At 40.7% G+C, this 16,335-nt stretch overlaps 1 protein-coding gene across 1 annotated transcript in view; it reads left to right on the top strand.

The window, feature by feature from the left end:
* The first annotated feature begins 1,143 nt into the window (after nucleotides 1-1,143).
* BCHE (butyrylcholinesterase) overlaps nucleotides 1,144-16,335 on the top strand; it is a 51,550-nt gene continuing 36,358 nt past the window's right edge. Inside the window, 2 exon segments of the mRNA XM_028731469.2 lie at nucleotides 1,144-1,282; nucleotides 6,411-7,923. Of these exon segments, the coding sequence (XP_028587302.2) occupies nucleotides 6,416-7,923 (1,508 nt within the window). The 5' untranslated portion in view covers nucleotides 1,144-1,282; nucleotides 6,411-6,415.

The following is a 16,335-nucleotide window of genomic DNA, read 5'->3' on the forward strand; positions in this document are numbered from 1 at the left end:
CAGTAACGCCAGTAAAATTACAGTAAAAACATAATGGGGGGGGGGAAAACAATTTAAAATACAGGTTAAAATGCAATTTTAAATGCAGCCTCATTTTAAAAGTAGCCCATAGATCAAAACCATAAGGGGAGGGAAACATAAGGGTCAGACTGAGTCCAAACCAAAGGCTAGGCAGAACAGCTCTGTCTTGCAGTCCCTGCGGAAAGATGTCAAGTCCCGCAGGGCCCTAGTCTCTTGTGACAGAGTGTTCCACCAAGTCGGGGCCAGTACTGAAAAGGCCCTTGCCCTAGTTAAGACCAATCTAACCATTCCTGAAAAGCATTTGGGTAGGGTCTGCTCCACAAATGAGCGAAGTGCCTTTGGTGGGTCGCAGGAAATTTCAGTGGTATTAGTAGCAGTGACGAACAACAGCAGTACCGAAATTGGCACTAGGTAGCTTGCAGCTCCCTTTTTAATTCGTCACAATTCCCCCTACATAATGTTGCTTCTGGGCATTGTGGGGGATTTTAATGATAGCCTCCATACCCAAGAGATGGAAAATAACACCATTGCGGGGGGGGGGGGTCTAAATAAGTCTCTGCTAGGTGGTCCAGATGTCAGGTTGTACACCTGGGATTTTATGTATTATCTTTAGCTTGTTTGACTTTGTTGTAAACCATCCTAGGGCTTCTATGAAGGGCAGTTTAAAAATCATCTAACACAAAACAAAACTGGAGTGTGTTTTGAATTTAATTTAAATTTATTTCTCTTCTGCATTATTATTGTCTCTCTCTTCCTCCCACCCAGCCCATACTGGTGATGGTGCCAAACAAAGTCTGAAGTCCCACCAACCACTCATATGATAACAATGATTCCTCTAGACCTGCATGTGAATGTTACTAAACATGGAAAGATGCATGGAAAAAGCTGCATTGCTTTTATACTTTGTACTTCCAATGGACTGGCTTTTCTAAATATGCGTGCACTTCCTTCATTTTCCCGTCCCTGACGAAATCCTGAAAATTGGAATGCTCCGATTCCCTACTTGACTTAACTGCAAAGCCTTTCAACAATGATGGCATTCTCCTTTGAGCAGATGTCAGATATTAAGACCGCCTGCTTTCAGATCAAATTGCTGTTGCCAAGTCTCGCGAGCTTTCTCTTAAACAGTTCATTATAATGTCAGCACAGTCCAATTTGCAAGCATTAAAGAAGCAGCTGAACACTGCCTTTTGCTGAAGTATTAAAGATCTTGGATCTTAAAAAACACACACACTTTGGCATCTCTGTAATACGAAACGGGGTAAGAGATTCTCTATTTACGTTGATCTCTATCAGCATAAGTTATAGTTAAGCTCGATTTGTATGGGAATTGCAGTCTACTAAAACGTTATGCTCTGTCCATTTGTTGCTCTGCTGGGAATACAAAGTCTATTCTGCAAATGGAACTGATGGAACAAATAAGCAGGCATGTGTATCGAACCATAGTATTATTCAATGGATTCTGGGCTAAGTAAATTAAACTGAACTAAAAAAAATCATTTATTAATTCAACTATCTGCTGAATTTAAATAGAGATTACACAGCCTTGTGTATAGATTTCTTGGTTGGCTAAAGATTTGCAAGGAGAGGAAACAATCATTGAAATAAATTGTATTGCTCCACTGAATGAGAATACCGAAGTCTGTTCTGTTGAACTTTCATGGATAAAGACTAATGGAAAAAAACTTTAAAAAGAAAAGAAAAGTAGATGCATCTACCAATGTATCTCCATTTGGATGACAGCCTAAAAGAATCTTCTGAGTTCTTTTGTTCTGGAAGTAATAAAGTGAGTTTTATTTTCTTCAGTCTGTTTCACGTTAACCTAAGCACAGGACCAAATATTTCATACCAAACAATGACAGTTTAACTTTTAGTTGAGAGTTGGCTTTTGGAAAATATTTGAAAGGGAACTTTGTACCTGCTCTTGAGTGCTTTGCTCCATCATGCAGGAAAAAATAAGTCAGCACAAGCTGTTATAGGGATAATTGTGACATGCACAACATTATGTGTGGTTCCAGTGTGCATATTTAATAGCTGACACTTGGCTGCAAGCCAGAACATTGTTTTATGTACTTGCATCATGTGGAAATTAATTGGACTAAAGTATATTTAACTGTGTCCTAGAATACCATTAGGACGCAGCTTCCTTCGCCTTTACTTAGGAATAAGGATGGACAAATCTTTTAGTTTTGATTTCTTTCAATTTCTTATTTTTCCAATCTTAAACTCAGCTCTTCACATTTCCACATCATGAAAACTCTTCAGCATTTTCTGCATGCTATATACAAGTTTGCAAGCAATTTCCCCTAATATAATGCATTTTTATGTTATTTTCATTGACAAACACGTTTTATGCCCATTTCACTAGTATATACCCTTTTGTATCCAATGCTTGCTTGGTGAATTGTGTTGCAAAATTCGGAGAAGTGCGAATTTTGAATGACGCCTGTGGTTTGAGGAAGTGCAAATTCGGCAGAATTTGAACTGAATTGTGTTGCTTCTTTGTGCCTACTTGAGAGGAAACCCATTGACCTCAATGGTGCTTCCTTGTTGGCATGGGATTTGCAATCACTGACTAATGAAAAAAGGAAAAGGAAAAAGAATTACAATTTGCTATGGCCTATTCGATTTGATGGCAAAATTGTTAGTAAAAACTTGTCTGCTTGATCAGTTCTCACCATTTGCAGAAATCATTGCCTTCGATTCTTCAGAGAACTATGTGGAAGTTGTGTAGCTGTTAGGCTGTTAATTGCCCATTATCACCATCCATTTGCATTCCCACAGGGACATTGAAATGTGTATTGAGGTGTGTGCAATGTGAAGTCATCACAACACACTGCTTTAGTTAGTTTTAACAGGATCATGTCCACTTTGTGAAAAAAAGTATGTGTGAACGGGTGAGTTGCCCTGATATATTGTTGCTTTCCTTTTTTAATCATGTATATATTATTTGCCACAGGAAGACTGGAAGAAGTCAAGGTGAAACAGCCTGCAAATCATAGGCACGCTTTGCTAGGAAATAAATAGCATTGAACTGGATAGGTTTGACTTCTGAGTAAATGTGCATTGGATACAGTGCAAAGTTCTCCATACCCACCTCTCACAATCTCTTTTCCTCCTTTTCTGATTCTTCACTTTTTTATCTCCTTATCTTCCTCAGAAGACAGCTTCCACAGTGCTCACTTGTATTTGTACTGTTGATAATTAACTTGCAAATCAATTCTTGAATCAAATTGCCTGTTGTACCTTCTGCAGTTTGAAACTAAAGCCCAACCTTTAAGCCTGGTAATCTTACTCATTTTACACCTATCTCCCCCTCCTGAACTGAAACCCACGCTCTCTCTCTAGGCATACACACACACACACACACACACACACACAGAGAGAGAGAGAGAGAGAGAGAGAGAGAGAGAGAGAGATCAAAACCAGGGCAGGCAACATTCTTCATAGATTTTTGATGATTCCTCCACATTAATTCAACATTCTGGAAGTAAAGGAAGTCCTGTTGAATTCCATGGAGCTTACTCCCAAATAAATTGGGTTAGGACTGCAGCCTCACTGAAGAAGCTGGTGGAGTGTAGGCAGGCAAGCTGAAATCTGATACGCTTAGGAATCAGCTTGCTTTCTTCTCAAGTCATAAAAAGCCCCATCAGTCACTCAGTCTTTTGCCAACTATGTTGAAAAGGCTGAGAGCCACCTACTTCTCTCCCTCATATGCATATTATAATTTCTTAAAAGTACCCATTTATAAAGAGAAAGGCAAGAAACAGTATTTCACCAACATAGCCACCTTACTACTGTGTGTGTGTGTCATCCTACCCCTGCTTCCTCCTCTCAGGCATTTGCAGTATAACAAAATAATATATTTCATCATTATTTCCCCCACTTAGGAATGGAAAGTATTTGTGTTTCCTGCCCTGATGCTAAACACATTTACTTGGGAATGAGCTCCAATCTGTTGCATTAAGGGACAGTGTATTTAATTAATTTTAATTAATTAATTAATTAATAAAACGAGTGCCTCTAACCAAGCACATGCCTGGCCACCCGTGCTCCGATCATAACGTTCCTGTGGGTATGTCATGCCATGCCCATTGACTTCTGTGCTCCTGTGTGTATATGATACTGTACCCATTGACTTCTATGTCACTTCTTTTGTCTTTTTAAAATATTTTTATTGGTTTTAAAACAACTGTGAATACAATAATCATTAAACACTTAGCCAGCAGTACAGCCAATGGTGTTTGTTTTATCCATCGTCTCGAGACATACACTTACATATTCAACAATCAAACATATTACTTAACGTAACATCTCCAAGAAGATTTTGGTCACTTCTGTCAACACATCATCCATCTAAATCACCATGTGGATGTGCTGAGTCTAAATCATGTCTCGTGTCCAGTCATTAGAAGGACTTGTAAATGACAACTGGCACTTGAGTTTTCTTATCTCCTTCTCTGCCCCAATCCATTTCCCTTTTGTGTCAGGTATCTTCAAATGTAAGCCTGAGAATAGAGACGGTCATATTTTCATTGATATGTAAACTGCTCTGTGAGCCTTTGTTTGGTGGAATGTTGTGATGGCATGTTGAAGTCAGTGGGCATAGCAGGACACTTTCAGGAACACTGAAGGCAAGGGGAATGGCATGACCCACCCAGGGGAACAAAGAATTGAATGAACATCTTCCCCAGCCAAGTGATATGTACAAAAAATGCATATATTTGTGAAAATATCATGCCCACGGGGCTGTGGATCTCCATGTAAAACCTTGTGCAAGCATTCTGCATGCAAGCCCAGTGTCATCGCCACGCACCTGGCAAGCACAAAGTTCACAGGTGTGCAGTTTCCGGTAAGATCTTAGGTGAGCAAAGTTTAAGGATAGATTAATGCTCCTTTATCATGCTCTACAGTTCTTTATGAACCGCCCCAAGAGGCTTTACATAAAGTCTACCATTACTTTAAATCCTTTCCTTCAGTATTCGGCCTGTACGCCATGGCTTTTTATTTGCTCTCACATTCGACTGAATCTGTGAAATATTGTCTCTGATAATCCCCCTCTCCTTCTGTTCCTTTGATGCTCTCGCATACTTAGGAAGCACTTCAAGCAAAAATGTTCCTATTTTCCACTCTCAGCTTTCAACTGTAAGCAGACAGCCAGCAAAATGGCCCTCAATGAGCCACACAGCTGTATTTTGCACAGAAATTAACTCTGCTCCTTTTAAGGATAGAAGTACTACTCAATAACCTAGAACAGACTGTTTACAATGACAGTAATGAGGACACAGAATTCTTTCCTTTCCCCCATATCTTTTCACCCTCCTCAAGGAGAAATTACTCACAACGCCCAAGTTACTGCAATATCATTTTGGAGGTGTTTTTTTTTTTTTTTACTAAGGTCAATATCAAGGCCTGAATCTCAAACATAACTCCTGAAAGAAAACTCCATATGAAAGAAAGCGCAATCATTAGTGGCGTGATGAATAAACACACACAAAGTTTCCAGGAAAGAGTTTGGTGTAAAAATATGACTTGGCATAATATATGGATATTTTGCTCTCCATGAAATGCCTCAGAATGGTGTCAAACTAATTCTTTTAGATCCTCTGAAGTAACCAAATAGTTCAGTCTGCAGGTCCCTCTGCATTCTTTTGTCTGAACTCATTTCTACAGGAAGCAGTGATGAACATGTAACCTTGCTCTTCCATAGTCTCTGTATTGTCCTTGTAGACCTCATCAGGGTGGGCAAAACTAGAATTAGGTTGCTCTGCCTGTCTGTCTGAAGCTCCAACTAGTGTTGGTCTGCCTTACCAGTCTCAAAGGGCACTAGACACCCTTGAGGAAAGCACTCCTGGTGAATTTGACTAGAAATGGGAGAAGCTGACTATAAGTGAAAATGGTTGGTTCATTAAGCTGGAAGGGATCTCAAGCGTTACATGCCCTACCAATGGAGGAAATCCACTATGACAGAACCCCCGGTATGTGGTCATTCAGGGAGGATGAGGATAGCTGTAGCAAAACATCTACCTTGCATGCACAGGGTCCCAAATTCAATCACCACCACCATCTCTAGGTAGGATTGTGCTAGATAGACCAATATCCTGCCTCTACTGTGTACAACAACTTCCTGTGGTCTTATGATGAGGACAATGATTTTCATTTTTCTCCACTCCTGTTTGGCTACATTTGTAATTCAAAGCACTAGGAGAGCTTGGTCTTAGGTTCTCAAGTTAACTACTCTGTAAGGCTCATTTCTTGGTCTTCCCAGGGTATGCCTACTATTTTGTGATTTTTAATGCTTTAAGGCTATAGCACATTTCCCCCCCGAATGCAGTCACCTCTTGCATTGCTGCACTGAAAACATATCCCCCCCTCCAATTTCATTTCAGGAAACATGATATACCCTAATGGAGCATGCACTCTCATGTGGCTTCTTGTGCTGTACATGTTTGTCAAGAAGGTGGTCCCTCAAGATGACACCATCGTTGCTACTAAGAGTGGAAGAGTCAAAGGGTTGATGCTGCCTGTGCTTGGTGGAACAGTTTCAGCCTTCCTCGGGATTCCTTATGGAGCTCCACCTGTTGGGCGACTTCGCTTCAAAAAGCCGCAGCCTCGGGAAGAATGGGGAGGGGTCTGGAATGCCACCAAGTATGCAAACTCTTGCTATCAGAACATAGACAATACTTTCCCTGGGTTTTCAGGATCCGAGATGTGGAACCCCAACACAAACCTCAGTGAAGATTGCCTCTACCTCAATGTGTGGGTTCCTTCACCCAAGCCTAAAAATGCAACTGTCATGGTATGGATCTATGGTGGCGGCTTCCAGACTGGGACCTCCTCATTGAATGTCTATGATGGCAGATTTCTAGCCCGTGTTGAGAGAGTCATTGTTGTTTCAATGAATTATAGGTTAGGAGCATTGGGATTCTTGGCTTTGCCGGGGAACAAAGATGCTCCAGGAAATGCAGGGTTGTTTGATCAACGACTGGCACTTCAGTAGGTCCAAGACAACATAGCAGCTTTTGGTGGCAATCCTAAAAGTGTGACGTTGTTTGGAGAGAGTGCTGGAGCAGGAGGTGTCAGCTACCACCTCCTTTCTCCACAAAGCCATCCTCTCTTCACCAGGGCAATCATGCAAAGCGGTGCTGGGAATGCCCCTTGGGGTGCACTTCTACCCTCTGAAGCAACACGGAGAATTCTAACTCTAGCTAAACTCCTCCACTGTACGAGTAGCAACGAAACAGAGATCATTATTTGTCTTCAGAGCAAAGATCCCCAGGATATACTTGCCAATGAAGTGTCTGTTTTACCATACAGGGCTCTTTTGGAGCTGTACTTCACTCCAGTAGTTGATGGCGATTTTCTTGCTGATCTCCCTGGAACCTTGTTGAAGAATGGGAATTTTAAACAAACACAGATCTTGTTGGGGGTAAACAAAGATGAAGGTACGGCTTTCCTTGTGTACGGAGCACCTGGCTTCAGCAAAGATAACAACAGCCTTATCAATGAAACAGAATTCCGGGCAGGCTTGGCACTATCCTTCCCAGAAACAAGTGAAGTGGGATTGGAATCTATTGCTTTTCACTATACGGACTGGGAGGAAGAGCAGATCCCTTTCAATTACCGTGATGCTATGGATGATATCGTTGGAGATTACAATTTCATATGTCCTACCGTGGAGTTTGTAAAACATTTCGCCGAGGCACAGAACAACGCTTTCTTATACTTCTTTGAGCACCGATCTTCAAAACTACCTTGGCCAGAGTGGATGGGAGTACCACATGGCTATGAAATAGAATTTGTATTTGGACTACCTCTAGAGAGAAGAGCTAATTACACCAAAGCGGAGGAAACTCTGAGTAGGTCTATTCTGAAGTACTGGGCAAGTTTTGCAAAAACTGGGTAAGTTGTGGGTGTGGAGGTGTGGGTGTTTGGGGGAAAATATTTTTATGTTTACAGCTTAGTCTCTTTCCTAGTTATTTGTCCTATAAAAATTCAGAATAATTCCATGCTATTGAGTATTTTTTCGGTGCTCGCTTGCAGAAGTGGGGGGGGGGGGGGTCTAATCTCTGAATCCTATTATTCCTTCTCCTTTCCCACTATTAATATGGTGGCACTGATGGTGGAACAAAAACTCTAGCAAAAAATAAAGTGCCAGTAGACAGTATGTAATGAAAAAAGATGGTGCTAAAAAGAACTTGAGGAGCACGTCCCTAAGAACATTAAGAGCAACAACAAGAAGTTATTTAAATGCATTAGCAACAAGAGACCATCTAGGGAGGTGATTAGGCCCTCGGATGACAAGGGATCCAAAGGTGTGCCAAAAGAGGATAAGGAGATTACAGAGAAGTTGAATGAATTATTTGTATCTGTCTTCATAGCAGAATATAAAAGGCAGATTCCAGTGCAAGAACTAACTTTTGCAGTAAAGCAACCTGAGGAACAGAGGCAGATAGTGGTGATGAGAGATGAAGTTTTAGGCCTAACAGAGAAAATAAAAACTGATCAACCTCCAGGCCCAGATGACATTCACCCAAAGGTTCTCAAATAATTCAAATGTGACATTGTTGTTCTTCTAACAAAAAAATATGTAACTTGTCCCTCAAGACAGCCTCCATAGCTGAGGACTGGAAAGTAGCCAATGCAACAACAATTTTTAAAGGGCGATTCAGTGGGGAATCTGGGGGAATACTGGACATTACAGATTGGTTAGTTTAACAACTGTCTCAGGAAAACTGGTGGGAAGTGTTGTTAAAGGTAAAATAACCAAGTATGCAGAAGAAGACTTGCTGAAGCAGAGCCATCAGGGCTTCTGCAAGAGGAAGTCTCAGGAACCCATCAGAGTTTCTAAAAACAATCATACAAACAGTGGTCATCCAGCTGACATAGTGTACTTAGACTTTCAAAAAGCTTTTGACAAGGTACCTCATCAAAGACTCCTGGCTAAGGAATAAGAGGAGAGGTCCTCTTTAGATCAGGATTTGGTTCAGTAGGAGGAATCAAAGAGATGGGGGAAATGGACAGTTCTCTGAATGCAGTCCTCCAAGGATTGGTATTGGGATCCATGATTTTTAACTTATTAGATAGATAGATAGATAGATAGATAGATAGATAGATAGATAGATAGATAGATAAATTTATTGTCATTGTCCGTATATACACAGTATACACAACAACGAAAATCAAACACCCACCCAAAGACCGGGTTCACATACACATTTGCACGTATCTCCAACACTCTCATCCTATTCAGACATAATCTATAAAAACATAACATAATCCAGAATATAACATAACCTATTAAAGGCATAACATAACCTAAAACCTATCTCATTCCTTCCTGCTCCCTGCTTGCTATTTCTTGCAACTGGCCCTGAGATCATTATTTAGTGCAATCAGAGCTCTTGGATAGAAACTATTCAGAAGGCGTGTGGTTCGTGTTTTCATTGTCCTATATCTTTATTCATAAAGGATCTAGAGTTAGAGGTGAACAATGAAGTGGCCAGGTGTACTGATCATACTGAATTGTTCAGGGTCATTTAGTAGTGGAGCAGGAGAAGGAGGATACAGGTTGTGGCAGAAGTAGTAGAGAATACTGGTAGTTGGAGCAGCATTTAATAACAATATGATTGTTTATGCACTTTCACAAAGGCTGCAAGGAAGTGTTCATTGCCTCTCAAGGCAAGATGTCTCCTATTATTTCCAGAAGCTGGCAGTATCAGATGTGTTTATAACAAGACAGGATATGGTTTCAGTGTTCTTGATCATTTGTTGCTTTACCTTACAAGTGAGCGGAACCTTATTTCATCACGGTAACAGCTGTTGCAAATGAACGCCACAGTTTTGAGTTGCAAAAAAAGTATTCTATTTACAGCCCCGTGACCCCTGGCACTGCCACCCTCTTTGGCTCTCTCAACCAGAGAAATTAACTCCACTCTTCCCAAAGGCAGATATAATGACTGGGTTATATGACCTTGCATTCTTGCAAGTGCTCAGGAAGTGTCCATAAAGCATGACGTGAGAAAGAAAACATTGGATAAGAAATCCCCCATGTATTTTCTCAAACTTAGCTGTTGATATTGCTATTCTCACATTATATTGGCGCATATATATATATATATATATATATATATATATATATATATATAATGGGGTGAAGCCATGTCTATAAAACGTAACATAAGATGCACCCAATAATCTAAGCTTTAATTCTCAAATTTGTTACTGTACATCTATTCTGGTGGTGGCATCATGAAGGGCACCTTTCGTATTCCTCTACTTAATTGTGGAGGTTACCATTTTGGGGGAAAAGAAGGGTTACAACTATGCATTAATTAATTATTACAATTTAAATAAACAATCCCACTTTTAACTATCTAGGTCTCAAAGTGGCTTGCAGTAAAAAAATTAAACATACTATACAAAATTGAAAACTTCAGAAATTGATTTTTTTTAAAAAAATAAAATTGCAAAATTTTAAAACAACAGAGAAACATTCATGATGAAAAAGCCTTCTGAAATAGAGCAGTTTTAATTAGGTATCTGAAACCTATCAGGAACGGTGCCTGTCTGACTTCTATTGGGAGGAAACTCAGTAGAGTTGGACCCACAACAATGAAGCCATGACTTCTTGTTAATATGAGCTGTGGTTCTGCTCCATGGGGGCCAGTATTGCACTTCCCCAGATGACCTAACTGACTAAGCCTATTTGTAATATGTCCCTAGTGTTTTAGTAGGGATCTGCAACTTCCTCTTGGAAAGAAAATATATTTATTGCTGGTCAAATTGATACTCTTTTTGCTTGGCACAAAATTCCTCAATATTACAACCAAGCAGAAGCATCCACATTTATGTTGAATTTTCACTTTAGGCAGAAATCAGTAGCAGCTGAATTCTCTCTCTCTCTCTCTCTCTCTCTCTCTCTCTCTCTCTCTCTCTCACACACACACACACACACACACACACACACAACAGAGAGAAAAATTCTTTGGAGGTTTCCCCTAAGCAGGAACATCCACATTTGACTCAAAATGCTGCTTTAGGCCCAATTCAGCGGCAACTCAAATAACAGTGTTTATCTGTCTTCCTGGGATGCAAAAGGAGTGAGTGTCTGACATTTGCAATGCCCTGCTAGTTAATGCTAGACTTTCAGCGCAGATAACTGCAGCCTATTTGCAAGACAGCCATTCAAACAGGGGGGAAGAGTTTGCTACTTTAAAATGAGCAAAAGAAAAACAATTCTCACCACCACCACCCCTCATCTGCCTTCAGAAACAGCAGTGGTGGTGCAAAATGGGATTTCTTAGCCCTACAGTCAATTTGCAGGCAAGACTTGGCTTCAAGTCAAGAAGATGTAAATGACAGGGTTGTTGTCCCTCTTTACACAATGAAGACAGTTCTCTTTTTGTTCCACGCTGCCGCTTCCAAAGTAAAAGAAATGGTGTGTTCATTGTTGCTGTGCGTTTTTCTGAAAGCAAAATTATTCTGGTTACCTGGATTTTTCAGGAGTTCTATGTTTCCCTTGCAAACACAACTTCTGCTTCCTTGCAGAGTCTAGGATTTGAGTAGGCAGCCAGTTGAGATGATAGGCTGTCAAAGTTTGGTTCAACAACCTTGGAAGGTAGTGGCGTGTTTCATGGTTCTGTAATTGTCAGCCACCTCCCCAGCCCCTGCCGCAAAGTTCTGATTTTATAATTTATTCTGCATTTGTTTCAACAATTGTCAGGTGCTGTTGCGGTTGCTCGAGAGTAACCAGGCAAGACTCCGACCTGTCTTTTACAGGCTTTATTTTGGTGCAAAGTATTTACAGTGAAAAGCATCCTAAGTTCATATCTGGCTCAATCGCTAGCAGAATCCGGGAGTGGTCTGTTTTTGTACCTCCCCCAACATAAAAGTCTCATCACCCCTAGCGTTTTCCACCCCTCCCTGCACCTCAAACTACTGTGCAGGATGGGCGATGGCAAGGGCATGCTCCCCGCCTCTCCGGCTTGCTCAGGCTCGGTGTTAAGGCTCTTCCTAGCATCCTCTGGTCCTTGCACCTCTTCTCCACTTTCCTCCTCTCCGAAAGAGGAACTGCTTCACAAGATTTTTGGAGGCTCCCTATAACACAATTGCCCTTCTATCTCTTGACTTTGAGCCGATGGCAGTTCCCTGACAACAATACATATACTGCTTAATTTACAATCATCTCTACAGTCACTGGCAGAAGACCCAATGCAAAAGAACTATTTAAAAAACCCCACACACTATAAAGAATCAGAATTCAATTTAAAAGCTTGTTGGGGCTGATGGGACTTGGAGTGCTATAGCATCTGGAGGGCACCATGCTAGCTACACTTCTCACATTTTAGTGACGTCTCACTTCAGTCTTCATTTAAATAGAGATTTCTGCACTCTAGAGTTAGAGCAGATTTCTCCAAATTGTTGGACTCTAGCTCCTTTCAGTTCCAGCCAGCATAGCCAATGGCAAAGGTGGTTTTAGGGTGGCACAGTGTGGGCACCAAAACAATGCTGTAGATTGAAGTGCAAGAGGTGGGTGCACCAAGTTTTGTTGTTGTTGTTGTTGTTGTTTGTTGTTGTTGTTTAGTCATTTAGTCGTGTCCAACTCTTCGTGACCCCATGGACCAGAGCACGCCAGGCACTCCTGTCTTCCACTGCCTCCCACAGTTTGGTCAAACTCATGCTGGTAGCTTCCAGAACACGGTCCAACCATCTCGTCCTCTGTCGTCCCCTTCTCCTTGTGCCCTCCATCTTTCCCAACATCAGGGTCTTTTCCAGGGAGTCTTCTCTTCTCATGAGGTGGCCAAAGTATTGGAGCCTCAGCTTCAGGATCTGTCCTTCCAGTGAGCACTCAGGGCTGATTTCCTTAAGAATGGATAGGTTTGATCTTCTTGCAGTCCATGGGACTTTCAAGAGTCTCCTCCAGCACCATAATTCAAAAGCATCAATTCTTCGGCGATCAGCCTTCTTTATGGTCCAGCTCTCACTTCCATACATCACTACTGGGAAAACCATAGCTTTAACTATACGGACCTTTGTTGGCAAGGTGATGTCTCTGCTTTTTAAGATGCTGTCTAGGTTTGTCATTGCTTTTCTCCCAAGAAGCAGGAATCTTTTAATTTCGTGACTGCTGTCACCATCTGCAGTGATCATGGAACCCAAGAAAATAAAATCTCTCATTGCCTCCATTTCTTCCCCTTCTATTTGCCAGGAGGTGATGGGACCAGTGGCCATGATCTTAGTTTTTTTGATGTTGAGCTTCAGACCATATTTTGCACTCTCCTCTTTCATCCTCATTAAGAGGTTCGTTAATTCCTCCTCACTTTCTGCCATCAAGGTTGTGTCATCAGAATATTTGAGGTTGTTGATGTTTCTTTCGGCAGTCTTAATTCCGGCTTGGGATTCATCCAGCCCAGCCTTTCGCATGATGAATTCTGCTTATAAGTTAAATAAGCAGTGAAACAATATACAGCCTTGCCGTACTCCTTTCCCAATTTTGAACCAATCAGTTGTTCCATATTCAGTTCTAACTGTAGCTTCTTTTCCCACATAGAGATTTCTCAGGAGACAGATGAGGTGATCAGGCACTCCCACTTCTTTAAGAACTTGCCATAGTTTGCTGTGGTTGACGTAGTCAATAAAGCAGAAGTAGATGTTTTTCTGGAACTCCCTAGCTTTCTCCATAATCCAGCGCATGTTTGCAATTTGGTCTCTGGTTCTTCTGCCCCTTCAAAATCCAACTTGCACTTCTGGGAGTTCTCAGTCCACATACTGCTTAAGCCTGCCTTATGTTTTAGCACGTTTTAGCATCATACAAATCTGAGAGCCCAAAGTCCACCAATGCCAATGGTCAGGGATGATGGGAGATGGGGTCCATCAACATCCACAGGGTACAAGATTTGGGAAAGCTAAGTTAATAGTGAAGGAATCAACTTCTCACCAGCTGTTCCAGTTATGAATATCTGTTATTGGGCTAATTCTAAATCACTTGGATGTGAATTGTAATATTAAGTTACATGACCTATATTGTTGGACTTCTTAGTGTTTTAAATTAGGGATGAGTGAATCGATCTATTTCTTCCCCAAATTCCTTTAGATGCAGATATCTTTAAATGTTTTGGGGGGGGAGGCTAGGTTAATTTCATTGTACACAGGTTGTACATTGACAATAAAGGTACTATTATTATCATCATCATCATCATCATCATCATCCTGTTTCTGCATTGATCTAGGATTTATTCATTTACACATCTATTTACATTGAAATATATACTGGAACATCCTTTCCTTCAAATACATTTCTAACATTTTTTTCTATTCAAATATGATTTTTGTAAGTAAGTTGAGAAAGACAAAATAACGTATGTCACACAGCACGTACTACACACAGCAGTAGTTAAATGGTGGAATTTGCTCTCACAAGATGTCATTATGGCCACTAACTTGAATGGCTTTAAAAGGATATTAGACAAATTCATGGAGGATAGTGGCTACTAGCCATGATGACTATATTCTCTTCCATTATCAGAGACAATAAGCCTTTGAATACCAGTTGCTGAGAACCAGAAGTGTTAAGAGTGATGTTTCACTCAGGTTTTGCTTGCAAGCATTTGGCTGGCCATTGTAAGAACGGGACGTTGGACTAGATAGGCCATTGGCCCAAACCAGCACAAACCTATTCCTCTATATATTTTTTGAGTCAAAAACCGAGTTAGTATCATGAAAGCTGATGGATAATTTTGTTCTGCTTCACACAGTTCAGGAAGTATGGATCAGACCAGTCTTACCTGATATCCACAAATTTGTCAAGCATCCTAGATTACTTTAGAATCCTAATAATATGGTTTGTTGCTTGTGTTTAGGGTAAAAAAATCTTGCCATTCTTACAACTGAAAGGAATATGTGCAGTGCGAATTACATTAAATATGTGTTGTTGTGGTTTTTAAAAAAACTCTTCTGCAGAGTTGTGACATCATCAGAGCCCGAGTATTTCCCAGGAAAAATAAAGCTTCTTTCTCGCTACGGCATTTTTAGAACTGGTTCATCTTAATAGCAGGAAATGCTGTAAGGGGAATCCTTATTTTTCATTATGCGTTATTTGAAATGCTTTTGTATTGTTTCAAAATGTGGTTGCCTGCTTTGAGACTAATGAAGAAGATATTTCATTTTGACATGTAGGCTGCAATTTGGGATGCTCAGAGTTCAAAGGAGAAAAAAAGAGTAAATAAATTCTTTAGGATGTCCACTTAAGTGTTGGAGTAATATTATTAACAAATGGACCAAAAAAGCCATCATGGAAAAGACAAATTGCTCCATCAAAACATTACTCTAGCGCTGTACATAGAATCAATTACTCTTTTGTATCTGGCAATAGAATGAAGCTGTCATTTGGCCTGGAGAGATCCAGTGCAATGAAGGCCACAAATCCTTTACACAAGAACACAGATAATAACACCATGTTTATAACTATGTGTGTTGTGCTGTAGAAAGTTCTTTTTCTCACAAGGTCACACTATGGAATTTGCAACCACAATATATGGTGATGGCCACAAATTTGGAAGGGTTTAAAAAGAGAACAGACAAATTCATGGAGGAAAAGGCAGTCAATGTTACTAGTGATGGGTAAAGATGGATAAATCTGTCAATTTCAATTTCTCTCAGTTTTCTATTTTTCCAATCTTAAGTTTAGTCTTCCACGTTACTGCAGCAATTTGTGAATTATTATTTTTTGAAGGGGGGTGGAAGTCCTCATGGAAATCACCAGCGTTTTAGTGCAAATTTCTCCTCATATACACATTTTGTATGCAATTTTGCCTGATATACACTTTTTTTTTGCAAAGCAGTTTCCCCAAATATAATGCATATCAGTTTAATGAATATATGCATAGTTATGCTCCCTTTGCCCTACTATAAACCACAGAGCCTAGGGCTTGCCGATCAGAAGGTTGGCGGTTCGAATCCCCATGACAGAGTGAGCTCCCTTTGCTCGGTCCCTGCTTCTGTCAACCTAGCAGTTCGAAAGCACATCAAAGTGCAAGTAGATAAATAGGTACCGTTCTGGCGGGAAGGTAAATGGCATTTCTGTGCACTGCTCTGGTTTCGCCAGAAGCGGCTTAGTCATGCTGGCCACATGACCCGGAAGCTGTCTGTGGACAAACGCTGGCTCCCTCGGCCTATAGAGCGAGATGAGCGCCGCAACCCCAGAGACGTCCGCTACTGGACCTAACAGTCAGGGGTACCTTTACCTTTTTATGCTCCCTTTGCCCTACTATAATCTTTCTCTTTTTCTCTTTTTTCCTTTGGTACACATTGCTT

Source organism: Podarcis muralis, chromosome 6 (assembly GCF_964188315.1).
Source record: "Podarcis muralis chromosome 6, rPodMur119.hap1.1, whole genome shotgun sequence".
In the NCBI taxonomy this organism is placed as follows: domain Eukaryota; kingdom Metazoa; phylum Chordata; class Lepidosauria; order Squamata; family Lacertidae; genus Podarcis; species Podarcis muralis.